The sequence below is a fragment of the Galeopterus variegatus genome, unplaced genomic scaffold, assembly GCF_000696425.1.
Source record: "Galeopterus variegatus unplaced genomic scaffold, G_variegatus-3.0.2 Scaffold706, whole genome shotgun sequence".
In the NCBI taxonomy this organism is placed as follows: Eukaryota; Metazoa; Chordata; class Mammalia; order Dermoptera; family Cynocephalidae; genus Galeopterus; species Galeopterus variegatus.
In genome coordinates this window covers 120,076-147,321 of record NW_007726817.1, presented here as the reverse complement: position 1 = coordinate 147,321, position 27,246 = coordinate 120,076, and the positions used below count along the sequence as shown (strand labels likewise).

General features: G+C 51.8%; 1 protein-coding gene across 1 annotated transcript in view; it reads right to left on the bottom strand.

Moving 5' to 3' along the window:
* CDH22 (cadherin 22, type 2) overlaps positions 1-27,246 on the bottom strand; it is a gene marked incomplete at its 5' end in the record, with an annotated part of 67,035 nt that overhangs the window by 819 nt on the left and 38,970 nt on the right. Inside the window, 6 exons of the mRNA XM_008571606.1 lie at positions 9-212; positions 3,598-3,849; positions 9,552-9,669; positions 9,789-9,910; positions 20,995-21,225; positions 21,741-22,086. Coding sequence (XP_008569828.1) covers positions 9-212; positions 3,598-3,849; positions 9,552-9,669; positions 9,789-9,910; positions 20,995-21,225; positions 21,741-22,086 — 1,273 coding nt within the window. The remainder of the gene's footprint in view (positions 1-8; positions 213-3,597; positions 3,850-9,551; positions 9,670-9,788; positions 9,911-20,994; positions 21,226-21,740; positions 22,087-27,246) is intronic.

Sequence of the window (27,246 nt, the reverse complement as noted above, 5' to 3'; positions counted from 1 at the left end):
GCCCCCGCCCTCGCCGCCGCCCCCGTCGCCGCCCTTGAGTTCGCCGAAGTCGTAGAGACTCCGCAGCGCCGTCATGTCGTAGGCTTCGGTGTCCTGCTCGCCGCCGCCCTCGTCATTGTATTTGATGACGTTGTCCCTCATGTCCTCATCCTCGTCCGGGCTCAGGTGGCTCTTATGGTGGCGCCTGAGGGTGAGGATCAGCAGCACCAGCACTGCGCAGGAAACAGAGGGGGCGAGTGAGGGCCGAGCCCCGCCCAGAGCATTATCGAGACCCACCAACCCTCCCCGCCATTCGCCCTGGAGCGGGCCCAGCCTCAACATCGTGCAAATCTTCCTAGATTTCCACCTCTTACAATCAGAACCGAGCTGACTGCGGATAGGTAGTGAGCTTCCCATCTCGGGGGGTATGCAAACGGAGACTAGATCACCACTGAGGGTGGGGGTGGTGAACAGAGAGCAGTGTTAAGGGTTTCCACAGGTGTTGAGGGCTGGATTCAACCTCCGAGGTCTCCACTCTTAAGTCTATGAAGAGATACACTCTGAGGACTAGGTGCTGGGGAGTATGAAGGGTGCAGCTGAGAGACAGATGGAGCTGGGGGAGTGAGAGATGCCCTTGACCCTGACCTCTCTCACTTGTGCCCTCTCTGTTCACTCCAGAAGCCCTGAGCTCCCTCTCAGGCCTTTGGGTCTCTGGTCAAGGCCAGCAGGAGCCCTTCCCTGAGAGCCCCAGGCCAGGCTGAGTGCCTTCACCTCCAAGGTCCCCTGGGAAGAGGTTCCTTCCTCTATAACACCGGTTCTCAAAGTGTGGCCCCTGGGCCAGCAACAGCTGCATCCCCTGGGAATATGTTAGAAATGCAAATACTCAGGTCCTGCCCCAGAACTACCGGGTGGGACCCAGCAGTCTGTGTTTTAATAAGGCCTCCTTGTGATGAAGAGGCAGCTCAAGTTTCAGAGCCACAGCTCTATCATAAACCAGACGCTGCTGTGTTAACATGTCTGTCGCCCCACCCCAAAATACACAGGTTAAACTTGAGGACCTGGGAAATGTTCCTGTAGCTTGGTACCTGGCATGTGGTGAGCACTTGAAGCATGCTTGTTGAATGAATGAATGAATGATTGACGAGTTGAATGGAGACCTGGGTGAGTGAAAGAGTGAGTCAATGAATGAATCATCCCGACCACTTTCTTCACTTGACTTCAGGGCTCTGCATTCTCCTCCTCCTCCCACTGTGCTCATCACTTGTTCTCAGTCTTCTAAGCAGACTTCTCACCTCTCCGACTTCTTAATGTCAGATGTCCCAGGACTGAGGTCTTGGTCCTTTATCTCTGCTCCCTCTCTTGGCACCCTCCTTCAGTCATGGTGTTAAGTTCCATTTAGAAGCTGACAATTCCCATATCTCAGCCTCCAGCTGGGACCTCGCCCCTGAAATCTAGATTGTACATCCAATTTCCTATATAACATGTTCTCTTGGTTGACCAAGAGAATCTCAAACTTAACATATCCAAAGTTGAAATAATCTTCCCTTCTTCCCACCTTCAGTCTTCCCCATCTCAGTGATAGCAACCCTAACGTTTTAGTTACTCAGGGCTTTAAAAATCTCTTTTGTTCACTGATGAACTCCAGTGCCTAGCACAGTATAGCACATAGAGGGACTCTTTGGATGGATATGTAAATAAATAATGATGGGTGGGTGGATGGATGGATGGATTGATGGACATGTGTTGGGTACTGTGCCAGGCACCGGACTCTTCTTGCTGCTCCAAACAGCTCCTGCCGGGTCAGTGGCCAGAGCCAGCTGCTAGGGCCGTGGGGTAGTGGACATGTGTTGGGTACTGTGCCAGGCACCGGACTCTTCTCGCTGCTCCAAACAGCTCCTGCCGGGTCAGTGGCCAGAGCCAGCTGCTAGGGCCGTGGGGTAGGGTACTGGCTCACCACCTAACAAGATGGCTATGACAGGGAAGGAGGTGGGGGCTGTGGACAGGTCCAGAGGGAGGACCCAAGGGAAGGAAGATATCAGGAGAGAAGTGGAAAAGATGGATGGATGGCTTTTGGAGCTCGCGGCTGGGAGCTGTAGAGGGGGATGCCCGTGAGAGCAGATGGTGGGGATTGCGAGTGGCGGGCGACAGATGTGGCAGGCCTGATCAGCGATTCCTCCCATCACCTTTAGAGCAGTGATGTGCACTTTCTTCGTTTGTGGGCAATTAGGCAGAAATTTGTTTGCACTGCCTCGGAAAATGAAACCGCTGTAAAGTGCACCCTCTGGAAAAAGAGTTTCTGAGCAATGGGCTGGGGTGGAGAGGGAGGGGGTCCTGGGCCTCCCAGCTAGGAGGAGCCTGCCCAAGGCCTCTGTAGGGACTGAAGAAATACATCTTGGCCATGGGAAGGTCCCTGGAGGCCATTCAGTGACCACACCAGTGGTAGGCAGTGAGGGGCGGGAGACAGCTGGCATCTCTCAGGGAAGTGAGCAGAGCTGGTATCTGCAATCTACACCTCCCTTGAGTTTCTCCAGCTCTGGCTGCACCATGAAGCCCAGTAAGCACAAGTGAAGCATCATTGTCTTTCTGTGTTTGTGGGGCTTATGGCCACTGGAATCCATTTTAGCTACTGAAACTTGACCTCTTCACTGGTGACAATTAGGGATTCAAATGGCTGCTGGTGGGACTGGTATTAGTGTAGATTTTGCACCCCCTCCAATGTCTTGAGATTTTGCCCAAGGTGCCCTAAGGTTTTGCCCCCAGTTTAGATTTATAGTAGGTGATGTAGTTAGAGAAGCAGGGGACACAGGGTGAGAAGACCTAATTTCAAGTCAGAAAATCAACTGTAGGGCTGGCCCGTGGCTCACTTGGGAGAGTGTGGTGCTGGTAACTCCAAGGCCACGGGTTCGGATCCCTATATAGGGATGGCTGGTTAGCTCACTTGGGAGAGTGTGGGGCTGGTAACTCCAAGGCCACGGGTTCGGATCCCTATATAGGGATGGCTGGTTAGCTCACTTGGGAGAGTGTGGTACTGACAGCACCAAGTCAAGGGTTATCTTTAAAAAAAAAATCAGCTGTGTACCCTTATACAAGCCATTTAACCTCTCTGAGTCTCAGTTTCTTCATCTGAACCAAGTCAAGGGTTATCTTTAAAAATAAATCAGCTGTGTACCCTTATACAAGCCATTTAACCTCTCTGAGTCTCAGTTTCTTCATCTGAAAAATGGGATGATATAGCTGGCCATGTGGTTGCAAGGTTCACAAGAGCCCTTTTTACTAAAAGCCGTATGTAGAGAATTAAAAAGAACTATAGACATGAGAGAATTTTTTAAAAAAATATGCTTGGTTTTTACAAATTAGGGAGCGATTTGGGCTGTGTAGAGGGTGAGCCAGTGTGAACTCAGTCCCAGGTCGGGTTGACACATCTGGAGTTGGTGGTGGGGCAGCTCCGAACTTAGAAGATTTCTCCTGGGAGCTGCATATCAGAGCTTGGAGATGTTCAGGCCAGCCTATCCTTGTATGGAGAGGGAAACTGAGGCTGCAGGGGGGCTAGGTGAGGAAACCCAGGACTCCAGGACGAGAGCCAATTGAGCAGGGGTGGGTGGCTCTCGGTGGACTCACCGACCAGGATGAGGACACAGACCAAGAGGGCTATGAGGGCACCGGGGCTGAGGGAGGCGGCCATGACAAAGGCGGTGGTGTTGCAGGACTGGATGGCGCCGGAGCTGTCGCAGCCGCAGATGCGGATCGTGAGTGTGCCCGTGCTGCTCAGCGTGGGTGGCCCGCTGTCCACTACTAGGATGGGCAGGAAGAACACGTCCTGCTCCTGTCGGTTGAAGCCCACGTGTTGCGTGTGCACTGCAGCTGTGTTGTCTGCTCCAGAAGAAGAGTGTGGCATGTGACTTGGGTCCTGGGCTCAGCTCCCCTGTCCTAGCCATCTCCTGATCCCACCTCGAGATTTGCCTCCCTATGTTCCAATGTTACTGCCTCCCAACTGACTCATGGGTCTATTCCCTGATCTCCCAAAATTCTGTTACAAGCTGTTCCCAAATGGTGCCCCCAACTGCCCGAAGAGCCTGTCTCCAGCCATATAGCCCACAAATTCTGTCCTCGGCTGCCCCAAGATTCTATTCCCAGCTGTCTCAAGATTGTATTTTCAGCTATTCTAAGATTTTGTCCCCAGCTGTGCCAAGGTCCTGTCCCCAGCTATTCCAAGATTCTCTCCTCAGCTGGGCCAAGGTCCTGTCCCTGACTATGTCAATTTTTGGTTTTTTGGCCATTTGTCTCAACAGCCTGCTTTTGTTCTAGATTCTACCCCAGCTGCCCAGTGTATTTTGGCCCTAGGAGTCCTGTGGTCCTTGGGTTGTGGTTTGCTGGGCCCTGACAAATCCTGGGTCATCAGCGAGGACTGAGAATGCTGGCTGGCATCTGACTTTGGCTGAGGGATCTTTCTGTCCTTCAGACCCCGAGACCAGCTGAGCATCCTGGAGCCGGCTCAGAAGTCTCTCTGAGTCTAGTGGGCTGGGGGTATGGCCGCAGGGGCCTGATGAGTGGACTCTAGAGTGACAAGGTCTCCTTACCCACATCTTCCTTTTTACACAGGCAGCCAGAGGGGAGAGTTAATGGACACACATGGTACCCACTGCGCTGCTTCAGCCTGTTGCTGGGAAAGCCAGGCTGGACTTGGTGATAGGTGGTACCCACTTCCTCTGCCCTTCCAGCCTCCTCCACACCTGTTCTGTATGAGTAGGGCCATACCGACCCTCCATCATTTTGATAGCTCCTCTTGGCTCTGTACAACGTGGTGGTATGAAATGCTCAGAGCCCAGCTGGCTGCTGTCCCCACCCTTTACAGCCGACTCTGTAGAAGGGGGCCCTGCTTTCTTGCTGGGGGCTCTTCAGTCCTTCTCTCTGCCCTTGCAGTCTTCAGGTTGGTCTCTCTGACCTGAGACTTTTGCAGCCTGGGTTCCTTCCCCAGCTTGGTGGCCCCAGTTAACTCAGTCCCTTCCCCAGCATCCCCCAATTCAGTGTTCCAGATCTGGCCTTCCTCATCTTGGACACAATTCAGGAAAAGGAGCCCTTGGACAGACTGACTTGTGACCTGGGGCACATCTAGGAAGTGGTCATGAGATGAAGATTGCGCACGAGGTGATGGGCGCATGGGGGCTCATTATATTATTTTTCCCACGCATTTGAAAATTTCCATAAAAATATTAAACAGTAATGCCAAGTCTGTCATTTACTAGCTTGGGAAACTCACTTAGGTTGTTCGGACCTCATCTGTAACTGTAAACTGAGAAAAATCCTCATCTGTAAACTGAGAAAAAGAATATCGCATAGGTTTGAGGATTAAATGGTATGATTCATGCATGACCCTTAGAATAGCTCCCAGCACATAGAAATTCTCAACAAATGCTGGTTAATATTTTTTTCAGAGTCCACCCTATTTCCCCTACACTGCACCATACAGCTGCTGCGTGTCTAGGGCCCTGCCTTTACTCATAAAGCTCCCACTATCTGGAACACTCTCTCCACCTTCTTGCCTGGGCAAATTCCTCATCCGCCATGCTCCAGCTAAATGTCACCTCCTTTATGTGGCCTCCTTTCTCCGCTTCCCTGGGAAGGAAGGATTTATGGCTCCCCCTTCCCTGCTCTGACTACTCAGGTGCCATGCACAGTTCTGTTACAGCACTTGTCACGTTGCACTAAGTTAGTGTGTGCCTGTCTCTCCACTACACAGCCAGCCAGCGCCTGGCACTAAGCCAGTCTTGAACAATGCTTGAATGAACCACAACTTTTGGGCTAACTGGTGATCCTGGGTCAGTTCCTCAGGCTCTGGCTTGAACTCTAGCCCTCCTGCCAAAGGGTGAGTTTACCCCAGCTGTGAAAACATTTGCCTTCCACTGGGGAAGAGTGATTCAAGGGCAGGAGGGGGAACAGAGGAAATGACATGGGATCATTTGCATTGACTGGATGCCTTTTATGCATCAAGGAAGGTGTGGGTACTTTAGATACATAGTAATGTTTAATCCTCACAACTACCAAGAGTTGTGGCATTATCTCCATTTTATATATAGGGAAATTCAGGTTCAGGGAGAAGTGGCTTGTCTGAATTTATCCAGTGAAATCCTCCGTTCGTCAACTCAACAATCTGTCAATTTTTCCTTCCTTCCATTCATCTAACAAATTTATATTAACTCCTATGTGCCAGGCACCGTGCTAGTCACTGGGGGAAAATGATAGAGAGCTAAGCCAACCATAGCCCTGGGTCAGAGCTTATATTCTAGTGTGAGAGACAACTGTTAATCAAGTAAACCCACAATTTAGTCTACAATTACCAACCATGGAATGATGATGAATGCTCCCAAGGAAAAGTATAGGAAGAGCACGTAATAGAGGACCTGACCCAGCTTGGAGGTCAGGGAAAGATTGTTAGAAGAAGTGATATTACTCCTGAGCCCTGAATGATGAGTTCAGGGAGAGGGAGCTGCCCGTGCAAAAGCCCTGAGTTTGGAAGAAGCATAACACACTCAAGGAACTGAAAGCAGTTCTCTGGCTGGAGGGGTGAGAGCAATAGCTAGCATGAGTCAAGATTCGGCTGGAGGGGGAGACAGGAACTCATCAGGGGAGGTCTTGGAGTCCATGGTAAGGAATTTGGGTTATTTTCTTAAAAGCAATGGGAGGCCAGTGATTGGTGTGTTTTAAGCAAAGAAGTGACCTAGCAACATATCATCCATTCATTCAACAGCATATATGAAATGAGCGCTCTATATGTCAGGACTATTCTAGCCCCTGGCGATACAGCAATGAACAAGACAGATATGGTCCCTATCCTTGCTGAGCATACATTATAAGGCAGCTGATAATCTGAAATACAGGAGTGGAGGTGGAAGACCATTTGTGAAGCTATTGTGTGTTTTAGGTATGAGAAAATAGTGGTAATGAAGGCACACAGAAGTAGGCAGATTTGAGAAATGAGAGGCTGGCACTGGTTCAACCTCAAATTGCCGAGCAAGAAGAGAGATATTTGTCTCTCAGGGTTGCTGTCTTTGGCCATGGAACCATATGTTCTGAGAGCTCTGGTCCCTGCCACTTCCCCACCCCATAACAGGGAATCCTAGAGCATCATTTCCCTGAACCCTTCAAGCTGCCATCCTGGGCAGCAGCTGGCTTCGGTTGGGGGAGCTGCTGGCCTCCCCAGACCCCTACCCCACCCTTGTGGGTGGGATCTGCGCCCAGCACTACATCCATCCATCTGGCCTGACATACATCAGTGTCAATCCCTGGCTGCAAAAGCAATATTTATAAATCACGTTTCCAAACTGGCTACAAATTTGTACAAAGAAACAGATGGGTTGGGGTAGCCTTTTGTCACCTAGGATATTTATATGGTGAGGAGGAGGGGGCTTGGCATGTTGCAGAAGGGGGCTAAGGGACTGGAAGGGGGACCTTCCGTGGCTGTTCTGACCTCAGCACACTGCTGCCACCCTGTCCTTTACCCTCCCCCGCCACCGCCTCAAGCTTTATACACTGGATAGGAGCTCTGCCAGCCCCCAGCCAAAGAGAAGCAGCTGGGGCAGAACCTCAGGCCCCTTGGGTTGGAAAGACTTGTGCACTTCGTGAGGCAGAGCCAGGGCTATCTGTGTCCCCTGGGCCCAGCTCAGGATACCATTGGCATAATGAGTAGGCAGGGCTGTACTGGCTGTGAAAATATCAAAATACTTCCAAAAAGGTTTAAATAGCTGTGACTGTGGCCCCCTCAAGTCCTTCCCTGCTGCTTCAGCCTTTCCTCCAGGCATCTTCCCAACTTTGACACAATCAGCCACTACGGGGTTAGTGGTTGGCACAGTAGGGGCTCTCGGGTCCTGCTTCAGGTTACATCAACATCCTTTCTTGGTTATCTGAGCTGGACTTGTTGAATATTTCTAATATGACTCCTGGGAATACAGGTGGGTCTGGCTTCAGAGGCCACTAAAGCCGCACCTTTTGTGGGGGAGGGTGTCAAGATCTTGAGGGTGATCCAGGTCCAGAAGGAACCAATATGATCTGGTCCCCAGTGCTTCTCTGACTACATCTCCTCCTGGTTCTGTCTCTCACTGGCTCCAGCCACTAAGGTCTGTTCCTCGAACATCCCAGCCCTGCCCCCACCTCAAGGCCTCTGCACTTGCTGTTTCTTCCACCTGGATGGTTTTGTGTCCAGTTATATCCATGGCTCACTCCCTCATTTCCTTTTGATTCCTACTCACCATGGATCTTCTCAGAGAGGCCTTCGTGGGCCACCCTATCTAAAACAGCTTCTACTCTTAATCTGCTTTAATTTTCACTGTTTCATTTTGCACATTTTATTGAACACTTACTATGTGCCAGGCACTGCTCTAGGCACCCAGGGTCCAGCACTGAACAAAATTAAGTCCAGACTCTTGTGGAGATTGCATCATTCCTCCACCCCTTGCCACGTATCATCCCCAATATTAATTTCTGTCTTGCTTTACTAGAACATCACCACCATGAGGGTGGGGATTTTGTGATGTTTGCCATTGCATTTCCAGGGCCCAGAGCAGAGCCTGACACACAGACATTGTGTCTCAACAAATGCTCAGTAATATACTCAATAAATAATTGCTCAATTGTAGGAAGTGACACGTTCTGGGTATAACAATATACCTTGGTAGCCCTCTTCTCACTGGGGCCATCTAGCCACCCGGGGTGGTAGGCGTTATCAGCCCCATTCCACAGATATGAAACTAAGGCTTAGAGAGGCACAGACACTTGCCAGGGTTGCATAGAAAGTCATCAACTGAGCCTGGGCTGGGACCCAGGTCCCTCACTCCTAGTCCATTGACACCAACCTTCCCCTCAGTGCATTCCTTAAAGGTTCAAACTTCAACTTCATGAGGAACTTGTAGCGGGGGGTGGGGGTGGGGGCGGGGAGGTGGATGGAGGAGGTGGGCAGAGGGTCTCACCATGGACTCATGGACTCAGCCCAGGTTGGATGGCAGTTTGCTTTCAAGGTAATGAGCTAAGGAAGGAGCACACTGGACCTGAGACAGGTGTGGGTTTGAATCCCAGCCCCATCACTGACTCCCTGTATGACCCTGGGCAGATCCCTTTTCCTCTTAGAGTCTCTGTTTCATTACCTGCAGAATGGGGAGAGGAGTAGGAAAACCATCTCCCAGAGCAGCTGTGAGGGTGCAAAGGGAAGTGCGAGTGGGATAAAGCACTTCTTAAACTGCATGTTAGGGAGCGTGTATACGTGGCTTACTTCAATCTTCACTTAGAACAGGAGCTCTTTCCGGCCTGGACTTGGGCCCAACCACCCTCCATCTATCCCCTCTCTGTATCTTCCCATCTACCATTCCTCACTCTTGGGGTGCCCCCTCTCCACTCTGCCAGGCCACAGCCTGCTGATTCTTTGTGGTGGCAGCTCTGGTTTGGCCCAGATTTTCTGTGTAGTCTTAGACCCAACACTGGCTTCTAGGGGCCCCAGTTCCTCCATTTGTGACAAGGGAAGAGGGCAGAAGGCTAGGCCCCTCCCTCCATGCAGTTGAGGATTTGTTGGCTCAGAGATAACTCACCTTGGATGTCAAGCAGAGAGAAATGAGGGTTGCTGGGGGCTTCAGGCACCAGGCGGAAATAGAAGCGGTGCCCGCCTTGGGGCTCATCTCTGTCCACCACACTGATGGTCTGGATGAGCTGAAGGGTGAAGAGGGGGCAGGGAGCTGATGGTGAGGTTGAGTCCACTCTCAGCCTGCATGGAGGGTGCCCCTGGCCAGTCTTGGCAGCAACCCTCAGTCCCGAACCCCTGGTGGTACCTGGCCTGGTTTGGCATCCTCACAGATAGCTGCCTCGTAGGGCGTGGCCAATTCTGGGGGATTGTCGTTCACATCCAGGATTCGGATCCTTAGGGATGCCCGGGATAGCTGGGCATGATTGTCTGTAAGAAGAACACAGGAGTGGGGTGAGAGGCCCCAAGTGTGAGATCTGCTACCAGGACAAGATCAGGCAGTGGGGTGACCCTGAGAGATTTATGGGTTGACCAAGCTGATACAAGGACCAGGACTGGGGACATTTGGGCATAAGTGGGTAATCATCATTGTAACCATCACCACTACCATTACTATCATCACCACTGTTACCATTAGCACTGGCACCACTGGCATCATCACCACAACCCCACAACCATAATCTCCAGTCCCATCCTATCACCATCACACCATTAGCTTCACCACCACCGTCACCGTCTCTGCCATTACCAGCACCACCATTAGCATTATCATCACTGCCCCAACCAATATAACTATCAGGACCGCCATCACTGTTTTCACTACTATCACACTCTATTATCATCACCGTTGCTGTCACCATCACCTCCGTAAGTTCACCACCATCACTACCATCACGAATAGAACTACCACCACCACCACATCCATCAGAGCCACCCTCTTCTCTACCACCATCACAAATACTAAGATCATCACTGTCACCACCCTCACCACCACCCCCACCCCCATCACCATCACCAATATCACCACCACCATCTCCACCATCACCACCAATATGACCATCACATCATTCCCCCCGGCCCCCAACAACACTATCGTCACCACTGCCATCTCCATCTGTCAGCAGAGTGCACCTGGAGCACCCACATCCAGCATTTCAAGTATCTTTGCATAAATCCTGTGGTTTGGTACAATTTATATCCCCAAATTGCAAAGGAGAAACTAAAACATGGGAAAGTTTAAAGATTGAATTCTAAAACCTCTGCTCTCTTGAGACACAATCCTGAAGGGGCCAGACAAATCCAAGGAGATGGATCTTTGCCAGCAAAACCACCAAGTCCCCACCCCTCCAACTGGGATCTCTCTGAGGTCAAGGCCCGTGTCTTATTTATCTCTGGGCCCCCAGAATTGTGGGATATGGCACAGAGTAGGTTCTAATATATTTGTCGAACAAATGAATGAAGCCTGGAAGGATCGAGACTAAAGGAGGCTTCAATCCCAGATGTGGCTGTGTCCCTGACCCAGTGTTTGATTTTGGGTAAGACTATACCTTCTCCATTATCAGTTTCCACACTTGGAAAATGAACAGAGTATAGTGATTAAAAGCAAGGACTCTGGAGCTGGGAGATTCTGATCCCAACTCTGCCACTTAGTAGCTGTGTGATCTGAGCTAGCTCACTTGACCTTCCTGTGCCTCCGTTTTCTCACCTGTAAAAACAGGTCTAATAGTAACAGGTTGGATAAGAGACAGATTGAGTTGATATCTGGAAAAATGCTTTAAACTGTGTATATAACACATAGCAAGTGCCACAAAAGTATTTGTTAAATAAACAGATGTCCTCAAAGGGTTCTTTCAACAATGACATTAAATGACTCTAGGATGTGGAATACTCATCCCACCTGTCCTCTCTGAACAGCATCCTGAATGTCGGCCCTTTCTAGCCTCCCTGCAGCCCCGGACCTCTGAGTGCTCTTTGATTCTTTGTCCTCAGCTGTCTTAGCCATGTGTCCATTACCGACATGTCCCACCTGCAAGTGACCTCAGGAACATCCCCTGGGAGAGGAAACGATACCCCACTTCCAAGCAGTGACTTGGATGACGGGGGTCTCTGGCTGCACTGGAAGGGAGTTATTTTGGTGGACAGCCTGGAAGCTTCCAGGCAGATGGCACCCCATTAGTTTTGTGGGGTGTGGGACTGGTCTGATGCTTCTTTCTCTGAACTCGGGGTTCTGCTGAATGCTGGCTGCAGCTGCTCATGTGTTGATAAAGACAGAAATGGAGATTGAAAGGCAGGTGCAGCCACCTCCTGGGGGGTCAGGGAGAGGAGGGGGGTGCATCCTTAATTAACTCAGACCCTGACCCCTTTCTGGAGCTCCCCTTAGCCAGGGGCACTTAATCTCCACAGCTCACCCAGATCTGCTGCTTCAGCGATTAGAGGGGGCTTTTTTGGGGGTGAGAGATGGGAGTCGTGACTGGGAATGCCGGGTGAGCTGTTATTTTTAAGAGCGTGTTGCCAGAGAACTTCAACAGACAGACGGTGGGTGCTTTCAGGAGGAGGGAGGGTGAGGCTCAAAGCCAGGAACAGGCACCTCTCTCCCAGCTGAGGCAGAGGGAGGATGGTGGGGTGGCCAGGGCCCAAGTGTCCTCCCCAGGCACCCTCTCCTGCAATGGGGGGTGGTGGAGGAGGGAGGTGCAGGGGCTTGAGGGGGAGACCGGATCCTACAGGCCATGCAGAAGGGAGACCTCAGAGCAGGATGGACTGCTCAATGGGAAGTCCCTCTCCTGGAGTGCAGGTCCCGTTGCTGGTGAGACCCCCATCTATGCACTATTTCTTTGGGTTATGCTGGGCTTCTCCTAACTCCTCTTTTAAAAGTTCACAGGTCTCCTCTTAGAAAGCCTTGACCCGTCTGGGATGAGTGAGGTCTCAGATCTAAGAGGCAGGGCAGCTGGGTAAGCCCTGAAGTGGTATGCCTCTAAATTGCCAAAGTTGCCACCTGCAGAACTTATCTAGGGACCCCTGAATTTGGGGCTGACCTAGAATCCCTAGAGCTTTTGGGTTGGCCCCAGGTCAGCATACAATGCCCTTGACATTGGGGCAGTTGTTCTCCAGGCTGGCTATACATTAGAATCACCTAGGGAGCCTTTAAAAAATACCAATGCCCAAGACTTGGTCACTGATGTTTTTTAATAGCCCCCAAGGAAATCTAGCATGTAGCAAGGTATGCAAACCACTGCCCTGGGGCAACTATCAAGTGGGAGAGTCCCACCTGATGTCTTGCCTCTGATGGGCTTCCTCCGAGCCCCTCCTGATCACAATTAATATCATTTATAATAATTGATAATAGTAATTTATATTTTTGCCACTTTAAATGTCTCTGGTATAAAACAAGGAATCTATCAGTTGATTAATCTTGAGCTCTGTGCAGGATTTTCCAATTTGTAACATTCTTTCTTATCTGTGACCTCATCTGATCATCTAAACACCCCATGAAGGAGGTATTGTTAAATCCATTTAGTTAATAAGAAAACTGAGGTCTGGAGAGGAGCAGGACTTTCCCTAAAGCCATAGGTGAGTCAGTGGCAGAGCTGGGGTTGGGTCCTAAGTCAACTGACTCCATGTTCAGTTCTTGGTCTGGATATGATGTCAGCAGGCCCTCCTGCCACCTGGGTGTTTGTCCTTCCAGTGGCAGCTACTGCTCAGACCCAGGCCCAAGCTGACCCGATGCCCAGTGGCAGGTGCCCCCATCAGGGACTGGGTCCCCCACGGCCCTCCCCTCTTGGCATCTCAGTTCAGCTGACTGACATGCAAATTAGTTTAATTATTTCTTCTTCTAAAATAAATTATATTTTGCAGTAGCTGCAATATGTTGTGTCAGGCAAAATTACATTCAATATTTTTAAACTAATTGATGCAGCCTTGAGGAAGGCTGAATGACAGCCTGGAGCTGAGCAGGACTGCAGCCTTAACCGATTCCTAAATTAAAATTAAACGTGCTTCGGCCTGGTGCTTCCTCCTTGAGTTGGCTCCCCACTAATCTGGGGAGGTGGCTGGTGAAACCCTGGTAGTCTGAGGGGCCCGAGGAGAAGGGGCTGCTTGGTGGGTGTCTCGGGAAGAGACCAAACTTGGGGCAGGAGAACTGCCAGGCAATGTGGCAGGTCTCTTACCTACATGGGGCCTCAGAGTCCCTCATGTATAGTGGATGGGGGGTTGGACTGGGTGATCTGAAACTGAGACTGTGGTTTTTGCTGACAATTATAAATTGAACACCTCCTTTGTACCAAGGACACAGCCGTGTACAAGATGAACACGGTCTCGTGGTCTAGTAGCAAGGACAGACATTATTCCAGACTATGATATGAGTTGAGAAAAAAAAAAAAAAGTTCAGGAGCTATAAGAGCATGGAGCAGGGACTCCTGTCCTGATGGGGTGCAGAGACATTTTCCCTGGAATAAGTGACATTTCTGTTGAGATATGACTAAGAAATAATCAGGGAAGGGGATGGGGAGGGAAAGATCGTCAAAGAGAGTGGGATCAGCATGTGCAAAGGCCCTGGGGTGAGAGGCAGGCTGTAGATAACAAGACTCTGTATCTCTCTTAAGGAAGATCCCAGCCCCTGGCATGGTTACTCACCTGGTGTCTGGACCAAACTGACCCTCGGGAGGTGGGCGGGGGGGGCTGGGGGCCAGTGGGAAGGGAAGCAGAGATGAGGCCTGGCATGGTGACCCTGTTAGGGCACTCCTAGGAATGTGCTCCTTCCCAGAAGGATGGCAGCAAACATATATGGAGCCCCCGCCACAGACCAGGGTCTGTGCAGCCCCATTTCATCCTGTCAACCACTATGCGAGGTAGGGACTAGTATTATTGTGCTTTACTGATGAGGGGGAAATAGGCTCAGAGAGACGGGGCAGCTTACTCAAGGTCTCACAGGGAACAACTGCAGAGCTGGGACTTGAACCTGGGTCTCCTTCCAAAAGAGGAGTTTTTCACCACCAGATGGTACTGCCTTTCTTAACATCTTTAGATGTCACACTCTTACTTGCCTTCAAGGCCCCAAACAAACATCACTGCCTCCTCCAGGAAGTTTTCCTTGACTGCCCCCAGTCCTGGACGATCAGAAAATAAGCCCAAGTCTTATATGCACACAAGACTCCATCCTGCCATCACCTCCCTGGCCTCCCCCACCTCTCCCTCCCTCTTTCACTCTGCTCCAAGTTTGCTCCTTTATTTTTTGGGGGTCTTTCTCCAGATGTCTTCTCAGAGAGACCTTCCCTATTGACCTTATTTAAATTTGCTCCTTGCCTTCCACCAGATACCACCTCCCTGCTTTCTCACCATAGCATTTATCCAACATCCTTAGTTTTTATTAAGTTGCTCATTATCTATCACCTCCCCTAGAACGCAAGCAGAATTTTTATCTATTTTGTTTACTGCTGTGTCCCCAGTACCTGTGTGCATGGCACACAGTAGGTGCTAAATAGCTCTGTCAAATGAATGGATTTTATTGTCCGTGGCATCCCTGACTATGTCCTGTGCTCCAAGAGGGATGCTGGGGAGGTGACAGGGAGAGACCGAGACCGTCCTGGATGGACTGACAGTGTGGGGGTGCACCCCTCCAGGACCCCCCAACTAAGAAGCAGCCTGGTGCTGTGACCCTATTCTCGCCTCTCTCTCTGGACCTAGGTTTTCTCATCAGTAAAACAAATGGAGTTGGCTGTCACAGAGAAAGAAAGAAGCCCAGAGAGAAGTGAGGTTACGAGCATGAAAGTGGGAATGAGAGAGAGAGATCAGCTCGAAGGCGCCTCCTTCCCACTCACTTGCAGTGGTGGGGAGGGGAGCAGAGCCCAGACCCTCTTCTGCGCCATCCCCCCCCCACCCCCTCCTCCCAAGGGAATTAAATTGCATCCAAACACCAGGCTCTGATTAGAGCTGGCCAGCTGGGCAGGAAGATTTATCATCCCAATTACAAGCCCGCCAAGACAAGCCGGCAGGACGAGCTGGGTGAGCAGGTGGGGGTGCTCCAGGAAAAGGGGGTGTCGGGGAGGCCAGGAGTGGACTCCTTGTACTCCTGGCCCTGTTCCCATGCCCTTCCAATGGGAGCAGGAGGCTCAGGTGCCCTTCTCTGTCTCTCTTAGGAACTTTGCTTATCTGTTTCACTTCCACATGGAGATTGGAGGCTTTGACCTTGTTGGGGTGAAGTTTATTCCTCCAAGGGGTGGGGAGAACTTCTGCATGAAGTAGAGCCCCTGAAATCATAGCACTCCTGGAATTGGGGGTGGGGGCATGGGAGGAAGTTTCCTTCCCTAGGGGCTGAGCGGGCTCCTGATGTTCTGGGCTGTCCTACTGAGACTCCATGTCAGCATCTGTTAGCTACTTAAGGTAGCAAAAGATTCCAGGAGTCACCCAGTCCAAGAGGATCCCAGGCCTGATTTACACACCTTTGATGATGGGGAGTTCACTGCCTCCTGAAGTGGCCCCTTCCAGGTAGAGCTGTGACATGGCTCTCCCCCAGACAGCCCCATGTGCAGCCTCCCTGGAGCTCCCTTGCACTGTCCCAGCCCTGCCCCGGCACCAGAGCACACAGCTAAGCCCGAGTGTTCCTGACAACCTCCCATCTGTTTTGCCTGCTCTGGGCTCGCCCCCTCCAACCCACCCTCCCCCTGAACCCGAAGGAACGTTGGGGACTGCACATCTGATCATGTCACTCTTCTACTCAAAGACCTGCACTGGCTCCCTGTCACTTCCAAGAGATATCTGGCTCCTTACAGGACATCCAAGGCCCTACCCATCCAGGCCCAGCGAGCTTCTTCACTCTTGTCTCACCTTAGCAGCTCCGGCCACACCCAGTCTCTCTGTTCTCAGAATGGGCAGTGAACAGCCAAGCCTCCAGGCCTTTGAACACAGGGGCCTTTTTGCTTTGAGTACCTGAGTCCTCTTTCTTGGCCTTTGAGACTAAACTCAGATATCCTCTTCTCTGGGAAGGGTTTCCTGGCCCTCACTTGCTGGGTAAGTCTCTCCTTGCTCCTTGGGAATCCCCATGGCTTTCTTCCATTCTGTGTTGTCACTGACTGGTGACATGTCTCTCCCCTGCCCACCTGTGAGCTCTCAGGACAGTGCCCAAATCCTGTTTATCACCAGATCCCAGCACCCAGCCCAGGCTGGGGTGGGTGAAGAGAGCCTCTCAGAAAACACTGGCAAGTGTAGACACGGCAGGAGGCATCCCTGGAAGAACTGAGCACTCTCTGCCACACAGACCCCACTGAGACCCCTCACTCCCAATCCCTACTCTTTCCTCAGTCCTCTCAGATCCCCTCTCCGGTCCCTGAGGAGAACTGCACTGGGAGTCAGAAAGCCTCAGGGATGGGCAAGTTGCTTCCTTCCTTGACCTCAGTCTCCCCACCTATGAAATGAGGGGGGTCGGGGGCTGGGGTCCATCATCTCTCACATTCCCTCTCCCAGCAGATTCTTTCTCTGGCTATTAATAGCACCTACTGTGTGTCAGGCACTGTGCTAGGCACACGATGAACATGATTTGTAATCCCTGGGGGATGATGAGATGCTTTATATAAAACATTCAACACAACATCTGGCATATTGCATGCTTTAAATAAATAGAAGCTGCTATCAGTAATAGTTATTATCCTTACAGCCATCCAATAAGGTAGGTATTACTGTCACCATCTTATAGATGAGACACCAAGTCGATGAGAGTGGGAGTGGCCTGTCCGAGCCCACACAGCTGGGAACCATGCAGCTCTGGCCAGTTCTTCTCCACTGCTTTGCTAACTGGGCAGGCACGCCCATTTACTCGTCCATTCAGTAAATTACACACGCCTACTATGTGCATGGCTGGTGTGAATGCTGCACATGCAGCACCTCCTGGGGAAGAAGGATATTCACTAAATACTCACATCTATAAATCATAAGCATGCTCTGCGGTATGAAGAAATATGCTGGGTGCTTTGAGATGTGACTTGGCCTGGGGTGACCCAATGGGGAATCTGGTTAACTCTTTGCCACCCTGGACAGCTAGATATTACCCCTCCAGATGACCCTGAAGGAAGTGGCTGGATGCAGCTCCTGGTACCCCTTACCCCAGTGTTGGCTTCCCAAGACACCCCCCATCTCTTTGAAGACTGTCCCTTTACAACTGCCCTTTCCACCGAAGGATTCAGACACAAATTGTGCTTTAAATTCAATATCGGTCATTAATATTTCATGATTACAAAACGTTAAAGATAATGTCAGTGGAAGGAGCATCTGCATGGGCAAAATGGATGACTCAGAAGTTCGGGGAGAGGGGAGCTGGCATACTAAGTGGCTCGGGAGCCTTTGAGGTAATCCGGTGTGACAGGCGGCGGCTCCCGGCTGAGTGCAACATTCTCCGAGGTGCTCACAAAGCGCCACCGCTGTGTATAAATATTTCCCCTCTGATTCTTGTCACCTCGTGTTTGTCATGCCTGGGAGCAGGCGAGGCCACCGTGACCCTCTGAGCATCCTCTCTGTTTCTGAGGAAGCCAAATGGATGCTTCGGCAGGAGGACACTGGCCAGGCGGGCAGTCCCATTGGTATTGCACTTGGGGCTCGGGCTGGCTCCTGGGAGGCTGGAGGTCTGGGTCGTGCCCTGCCCTGCATGGACTTGCTCTGTGATCTTGGGGCCATTGCTGTTCCTCCCTGAGCCTCTATTTCCTCATCTGTAAAATGGAGATAATTTTGTCCTCATCTCATGCAAGTGGCAAGAAGGTGAAGTGGGTAGGTTATTGGTGACAGCTCCGGATTTTGTACCAGCACCAAGGAAATATGACCTGGGGGAACAGCTGGGCTCTGGAGTCAGACAGGCTGGGAGTGAGAATTTGTACAAAGGACTTCACTTTCTGAGTCTCAGTTTTCTCATTCACACATCAGGGATGACAGTACAATCGACACCTCTTAGGTGTGAAGATTCAGTGAGCTCATTAGTATAAAGGGCCTGGCATAGGGTCGGTGTTAAGTCCATGTACAGAGTCAAGACCAACACATACCATTAACTGAGCACCTAATTAATGGTATCTGTCGGTCTCAACTTAACCACTAACTTGACTCAACCACCAACTCAACCACCAGGCTAAGTTCTTTCCAGGTGTCATCCTTCCACCAGCACTGTGAAGTGAACCATTCATTTTCCCATTGATTAGTAGCCCTGGTGAGGGGTTGTGGATTGAAGCTCATAGAGAGGGGGTCTCGAGCCCAGTAGTCAGTCTTCTCTTTTCAGATTCCTCTCCTTCTCCAAGGTCAGCAGCTGGGATTGGTGGGTGGGACTCAGAGAGCAGAGCATTTCAGGAAAAGGCAGCTACACAGCAATGCTGTGGTGGGAACCCAGCAGACCCGGTCCAAATCTCAGCTCTGCCACTGCAGGTCCTGGGGCAAGTCTCCTAACTCTCTGAAGCTCGATTTTCGTGTCAGCAAAATGGGTGCCGATTATGCTACTGATCATGATTCAGTAGAAGTATGTGCTAGAAAGCATCTAGCCCAGAACACATATTAAGTATAAATTGTAAAATGTTTGTGGAGTGCCCCGCTCCCACATTCTTTCTCCTGTGAAATGGCAGCATTACAGACTTTGTATGCTATTCTATCTGTTTTCTAAAAGAGACCCACTGGGTAGACTCACAATGCCTAACCCAAGAGGGGACTTGCTAGTGGTGAGAAGTTAGGCAGGGTGACAGGCTGGTGGGGGGATGTATTTGTTGGTAGGAGAAGAGGCATTTCTGCCTGGCAGCCAGGCCTGTCCTCCTTGGCTTGTCTGCAGCCCGGAGCCTCAGTGCTGCCCAGGGAGCAGGTTTGGGGAGGCAAGGAGGGGGAGCTCTCTTCCCCCCACTCCAGCCACCACTTCCTCTCCAGCCACCTTTGTTATTTCTCTTTCATGCCGGAGGAGGAGTGGATTCAAAGGCTCCGGAGCAGCAGGCACTGAGGTCTGAGCCAGCTTTGTATTTTCTTTTAAACCACAGTTGAAAGAGAGGAAGGGAACTTCAGCCTAGGGACTTCCTCGGCCGTGGGGCCTGGGAAGTGAGAAGACGCCAGCAGGGGGGGAGGGGGAAGGCTGGCAGGAGGGGCCTAGGGCAGGAGGGGCATGGGATGTGCAGAGGCGAGTTTGATGCTGCCTGCCCACCTGTCCTCAGGCTCAGACTCAACAGTATTCGCATTGTCATGATTGCTTACTGGTGGTTCTGGTGACTCCTGAGATCTTGAGAGCTGCAGGGTGGGGAGCTTGGAGACAAGGCTGAGGCAGTGGTGGTGGCAGCTGCTCTGTTTATGGAGGCCCGGTGGGCACTCCCTTCTCCACTCTTCTGGTGCTCGTGGGTCCCCAAGCTCTCAGTTGCTCACCTCCATGGCCTTACTTATCTGAACCCCATGTCTCAGGGCCCCCTCTCTTTCTATCCCAGCTCACACTCCACCAAACTGCCTGCGATACACACACACACACACACACACACACACACACACACACACACACGTATTCTTCCAGAAACTCAGGCCAAGCACCTTGGAGTCACCCTGACCCTTCTCCACCTCTCACCCTCACATCAGCCATCTGCAGGTCCGCTGGCTCTATCTCCAGCCTGTCTCCCAAAGCTGCTCACTCCTCACGTCCTCCACTGCCGCTGCCCAGGGCCAGCCACTGTCCTATCTCCCCGGCACTATTGCCTTTAGCTTCTAGCTAAGCCCCGGCTTCCCTACGGCCCCCAGTCTATTCTCAATGCAGCAGCAGAGGTACCCTGCCAGACAATATCCCTCCTCAGCTCAAACCTCTCCACGTGACTCCAGCTTCATTTGGAGTAAAGTCCAAAGACCCTATAACAGCTGACCACCCTCACCAACCACACTGGCCTCCTCACTGTTCCTCCAAAGTGCTAGGGAAACTACTACCTCGGGGCCTTTGCACTGGCTATTCGCTCTGCCTAGAATGCTCCTCCCCAGATGTCAGCATGACTCCCTCACTTTATTGGGTCTTTGTTGAGTTATTCCTAGAGCAGCCTTCCCCTAAGCGAAACAATGTCCCTCTTCCTTCTGATCCTCTTTCACTGCTTTCTTCTCTCCCTGTTTCTTCTCAGCATGTAACATCACCTGACACATTATGCACAGCCTTTCTTGCAGTTTGTTGATGGTCTAACGCTCCCCACTGAGGACAGGAGCTTTTCTGTTTCGTTCAAGGCTGTATCCTCAGCCCCAGGGTTTGGCATGGAGTAGGTGCTCAATAAACGATGAGGGAAGAAAGCCGGCCACAAGGCCAGCCCTATTCTCTTGGCGTGGGACCCCTCCTGGATCTTTGTTCGGCCATCAGCTTTTACCTCCACTTCCACCCCCAGCGGACTCTTTGCTCAGATTCTCACTCTTTGCCCGCCCCCAGCCTTTGGCCTCTCCGCCATGGGCTTTGACTGACAGACAGCTCAGCATTGACCCCGCCCCAGCCATTGGCCCCGCCTTTCAACGTATGCTCCTCCCCCCATATATACCCTGGTTGGGGGCACCCAGCTCACCTGCCTCCATGGCCAGCACCGTGATGTTGTGCCAGCCGGCTGTCTCACGGTCCAGCCCCTTGCCGGTCACGATGGCGCCTGTGTCCGCATCGATATCGAAGATCTGGTCCAAATCCGATTCGCGGTCAATGGCATATCTGAGGGGAGCAGGGCAGGGCTGATTGAAAGTGCCCCGGTGCCAGATGGAGCCCGTACCCATGTCCCCCCGCCTCACCCCAAGAGAAGGACCACCTGCCTCGGACACACAAAGGGCAGAGAAACCCTTTCCAACAGAAGGGGTGGGGGATGAGAGAGAGCATGGGAAGCCATCTGGGTTTGCATCTCAGCTGCCCGGGTGCCCGCTGTGTGACCACGGGCAACCCTCCACCTTTCTGAGCCTGTTTCCTCCGTTGGGCAGGGGAGCTAATAATTTGCGCCCAGTTGTTGTGAGAGCTAGAAACAGGCGAAGTGCCAGGCGCAGAGTTAGTTATCATTCATGGATGCTGGATTCTAATCTGACCCTAAGAGGTGACTCTGGAATTGGGTTGAAGGCAGAGGAGGGAACTGGGGATAGCATTCAGGGCAGGGGGAACAGACGCTGCAAAGGCAGGGCGGGCGGGAATTCTTCAGGGAATGGCAAACGGTGTGAAGTGGCTAGAACTGGGGAGTGGGGAGAGTTAGGCACCAGAACAGGCCAGCGCAGTTTCAGGATTTCACGTGTACTGGGAGCCAGTGGGGGATTTTGAGCCGGGCTGGGGTGGGAGGACCTTTGTGGCCTAGGGGGCTATCCGGCCGCCAGGGATGGGGGTCCAGGCCGGGGACGCGGGCTGAGCGGGCGCCGTGCCGAGGGGGTCTGTGGGCACAGCCGCCGGCTCCTCCCCGCCTGCGCAGCACGAGCGAGCTAATCTGTCGCTTTTCAGTTGCCGCGTGAAAAAGCCCTTTGTTCCGCCTTCTTCCCGGGCCTTTGTGCGGCGGCTCCAGGCCTGAAAGGCCCGTGTCCAACACATGTCTCGGGCGGCGGCGGCCCAGAGAGGCCCCGCCAGCGCCGGCCGCCGCTTCCCGCCGCTGATAACGCGGGTGGGGGCGCGGCCGGGCTGCGCTGAGGACAAAGGCCTCGAATGCCGAGCAAGGGCTCATTGTGCAGCGCGGACAATGCAGCCTGGCGGGGAGGGGCCCAGCCCAAGCCACCCGCCCCTCCCACAGGTAGGAGGTAAGGGGCCCGTTCCCCATCTCCCAGCATGGCCCGTTCCCCATCTCCCAGCATGGGAAACTGAGGCCAGCAGGAACACTTCCTGCTGGGGGCCCCAAGCCCTGAGATGGCCCTTCAGTGGGGCCTTGGCTGTGTTGCCACATCTCTCTGGGCCTCAGCGTCCCCTTCTATTGAATAGGGATTATGACACCCAGTGGGACTGCACAGGTCTGAGAGCAGTCAGAGCTGCGTTTGAATCCTCTGCCATTTATTCTACCTGTGTGATCTTGGACAAGTCACTCCACCTCCTTGGCCTCTGTTCATCTGGAAAAGGGCGTGATTCATACTACCTCGCACTGTGGTGTGGGTTAGAGGAGGAGCTGGTTTAGGTGACAGCCCTTATTCTTTTCATATTTACTATTGTGGCAGAGGTGAAGGCATGAGGCATACTGTAAAGGGCTGTCCATATGGGTATAGTGGGCATTATCAGCCTGTCTCCTGAACCCACCTCCCCAGCCCCCATCTCTAAGCTGCTAAGCCCACATCCTCCTTGCCTCTGACCAGCCTGGGTTCCACTGACCTGGGTGAAAGTGTGTGGGGAGGTTCAACCCCAAGATTAGGATTCCTGTCCCTAGCATGCACTTAAGAGTTTGTAGATCACTTTACTCCCAGCCATCCCTCCATTCATTCCTTTATTCCCTAAACACTCACTGAGTGCCTGCTCTGTGCTGCTCTTTGCTAGGCTCTGGGGACAAAGTGGCAAACGAGGCAGACAAGGTCCCTGCCAGGCATTCTATGAGGCTGATGTAAACCTCCTCCATTTTGCGGATGAAGACACTGAGTTCCAGAGAGAAAACTTGCTAAGCTCAGGGCTGCCAAGTACTGTTGTTCAGGTTTGTCATGCACAAAGGTATCAGGTTGAAGGGGGGAAGTGGGGATGAATTTCAGGCAGTGTTCTGCTTGCCAATCCTTGTGAAGATCTTCTCAAAGGGGGGCCTTTTCCTTCTTCACACAAATGTGCCATATCAGCTAGCAATGACCCTGCCCAAGGTTGCACCACAACTCTGTCGCAGAATTGGAATTTGTACCCAAATTTGAGACTCTATACCTGGAGTTCTTTCTTGCTTGTTGAACTATCCAAAACTTTGGTGCATGAAGTCTCAGGTCCCCTTTGCCCCCATTCTGGCCCTGTCAGATGTTTGGTCCAAAGGAGGTAGAATGAGACTCTGAGTGCTAATTCAGCTAGAAGGAACCTTACAGACCTCCTCCTGATTCTCCAGGGAGGAGGGTGGAGGGCAGAGTCCAGGAGAGGGCAGGGGCAGGGCACAGCCTGGCCTCCTGATCCCCCAGGTCAGGGCTGGGAGTGAGGCAATGCTTGCAGGAGGATGCCAGCTGCCATCTTGCTGCTTCTCCTGCCCTCTCTGCCCAGACCTTTCTCCTCTCCTCCTCTACCCAGTTTTTCTCTTTTGTTTGCTCCTAGAGGGGACGGGAGGGGCTGGAATCTAAGTGGAGGCAGCTGTTCCCAAGGCCATGTGGTGGGGCTATGCGAGAACCCACGATTAACCAACTAAAGACTTGGGACTGCCAGTCAATGTGGCTGGCCAAGCCCAGGTGTTTTTGTTCCAGCTCAGGGAGCCAGCGAGTGAGTGGGAAGGAGAGGGTAGGAGGAGCTCTGTGTGGCAGGGACTGTGGCCTGGCCAACATGAGGATGGGGGAAGGTTGTGCATGCATGTGTGTGTGTCTGGTTTGTGTTGTGGGTGGAAAGTGTGTGTTTGTGGGACGTGAATGTGTGAATGGTGTGTGTGCCTGTGTGTGTGAGACAGTGTGTTGCAGTTGAAAGAGCAAAGGCTTAAGAGGCAGCTGCTCAGCCCTGGGTCTGGATCCTGGTCCACGTTGCCCCCAGACAAGTCACCTCCATCTTTGAGCCTTAATTTTCAGCAAAATAGAGATGATAATGCTAACTTGCAAGTTGTTGGGAGGATGAAATGCATATAAGGTGCCTAGCTGAGCTCCAGGAAAATTACTCCATGAATGGGAACTATTGTTATTCTAATTATTATTCAGAAATGTCTAGCAGTTAGTGCACAGGAGACCCCCAAACCAGCGTGTTGTCTGCATGCCTGGGAGGGGGTGGCATCATGTATGACATAGGCGCATTCTCAGTGATCTGAGAAGGACAGAAAGCAGCTGTAGGTCTAGAAGGTTCTGCTTAAATTTTGCAGTCCTCCTTCTCATTCGGTCAGCCAGGACCTGACGGGCAGCAAGGGGAACCAGAGCAGGTGTGGGTGGAAGAGGACGGAGAGAGAATACAGGGTACGTGTCAGCTATTCTGTATGCGTGTGTGTGTACGTGTATGCGTGCCCACATGTGCACGGAAGGCCTGAGAATAGTGGTAGGAGTGCCCACCTGCCTAGGTTAGAAACCTAGCTGTGTGACCTTGGGCAAGTCACTTAATCTCTCTGTTCTTCAATTGCCTCCTCTTATAAATGAAGGCACTATTACCTACCTCACAGGCTGGTCATGAGGTTTAGACAAGTGAGTGCCAATAAAGCACTTATTCCAGTGCTGGGCACCTCCCCGGTGATGTATGGGTTGGCTCTTATTTTCACTGCTGAGCAAGACTTTGTGCCAGGCCTGTATAAGGGCTTCACCTGCATGAGCTCCTCCAATCTTCCCAGGTGCTTTCGTCACACTCATTTTACAGATGAGGAAACTGAAGCTCAGGGAAGCAGGTACCCCCGCCAGCTCACAAAGGGCTCATTAGTCATAGGGCCAAGTTCTCAACCATGTCTGTCCAGAGCCCCACATCTAAGAGCGCCCTCCTAAGGAGCAACCCAGGTACACCTGCTGGCATCCCCATGTGCTAGGAACAGCACAAAATGCTGCTGTTGTCAAGGTTAGTGTCAGGGAAACGGGGCAGGTACTGCTTCCTGGCTTGGATGCCCATGTAGTTTTTCTCTACATAAATATGTGGATGTATAACATGCATAATAAACACAAAAGGCTGGAGGATCATGCATGTACAGGCTTTCTGGTGTTCCTGCCTGCCGGCTCATGAACATATATGAGGAGACTTCAAAAAGTTCGTGGAAAAATAGAATTGAAAGATAATATGAGCCCACGAATTTTTAAAGTACTCTGGTACATTCAGCAGGCTGCATGATGCAGCCCCCACCCAAGCTACTGGAGGGGAATCTCTTAAAATACCAAGTGGGCTGACCCCAGCCCCCAAGGGATTCCTCCTTGTTCACTCCACCCTATCTGTGACTCTTTTCCCCAACCAACCTTTAAGGCACATACTCAAAAGCACATACACGATGTCTGGAAAATTCTATATGGTTATTACTGGTTGCAGAATGAAGCAGAAAATCAGGTATTCAGACCACCAAGAAAAATGGTAATGTCCTTTTCCTGAGGGCCTACTATGTGCCAAGCACTCAACTCAAGCACAAAACTCAGTACGTCAGTAGACATTTAATACCTATGAATGAGGCAGGTACTGTCATGATGCCCATTTGAGAGATGGGGAAACTGAAGCTCAAAGGGGGGTGAAGTGACTTGCTCAAAATTCTACAACTGAGCTGGGATTTGAACCCACGTCTTCTCTGATTCCAAAGCCCATGCACTTTCTGCTGCAGCTCACTGTGGAGTGGTGGGTGGAAATGAAGCATCCACTTTCTCTGATCCAGTGTGGCCTTCCTGTTTTTGATGTTCAAAGGAGACTCACAATGGGGCTAGCGCCGGCAGGAATCCGACTAAGCTGATAAATGTTCAGTCTGTCTGCAAAGCTGCCTAATCCAGAGATGGACCCATCTGAGAACTCTCCTCCCTCCCTCTAAAGCCTGCAAAGGCTTCCCACTGCCTGTAGGATAAAGTCCCACTTCTTCACCTGACATTCACGGTCCTTCACAGCCTGTCCCCAAGTGCTCCCTCTGTCCTTCTCCTCCACCATGCCTGACATAAGCTTGTCTAGCTGATCTCCCTGCTCCTGAATTTAACCTCCTGTCTTCTTGATTCTGTTCCTGTCACCTGCCCCTCATCATCACTCCAACCTCTCCCCATTCCAAGTCTCATCCTCCTCATCCTCCCTCAGGGTCCCCCTGGGGGAAACCTGTGCTCATTTCCTCCCTGGTGCAGCGAGTACTTGCCCCTCCTTGGAGCTCCTCAAGCCCCTGCCTCAGCCCAAGCTCACTCGGACCTGGATCTGCCACTGGATTCATTCACACGGCGCCAGCCTTTCCACTGGCCCATGTCTGACTCGTCTCTGTGGCCCGTGCACAGGGGAGGGCACAGCACAAGTTTAGGAACTGCACTAACCACAGAGAGAGGAAGAAGCAGGGGTGAAATGGCAGAAGGTGGGATTCAGGAAGCAGTTGGTCATGGGTTAAATCCCAGGAGCTGGGTGACCTTGGGCAAATGACTTCCCCTCTCTGACCCTCAGTTTCTTCATCTGAGGAGTGAGTATAATACCTCCTGGGGAGTAAATATGACAACATGAAGCACCTTCCATTCTCCCCAGTGCAGAGGCTCAGAAAGACCACCCTGTACAGTCTGCCTTTCTGTATTCCCAGGAGCCTGCTGTGCTCCGCAAACCGTGCTAGGCAAAGTCCCCCAGGACACTGCTTCGTTTCCTCATGTTCAGGAACACATCAAGCTCATTCCTGCCTCAGGACTGTCACATTTGCTGTTCCCTCTGCCTGGAATGCTCTTCCCCACATCTTTGCATGGTCGGCTCTCTGTCATTTTGATCTTAGCTCATTTGTCACCTCTCTGACCACTCAATCCAAAAGTGGCATTCCTGACCACTCAGTTGCTCTATCCTATCACTCTGTATTTTCTTTATAGCTCTTATCAGCAGTTATCTCATTTAACCATTGACTTGTGTCAACAAATGTTTAACCATTTGCTGGCTGTCTCCCCCCAGCATTAGGCAAACTCCATGAGGGCGGGGATCTTGTCTTATTACCTCCATTTCCCCATTGCATGGAATAGTTGGGGACAGAGTCAGTGACCCTTACAGTGTGGAGCTGGGAAACAAGGCAGGCTCAGGCAGCACATGTGGCCTGTGAGGACCCCTTCTCTGT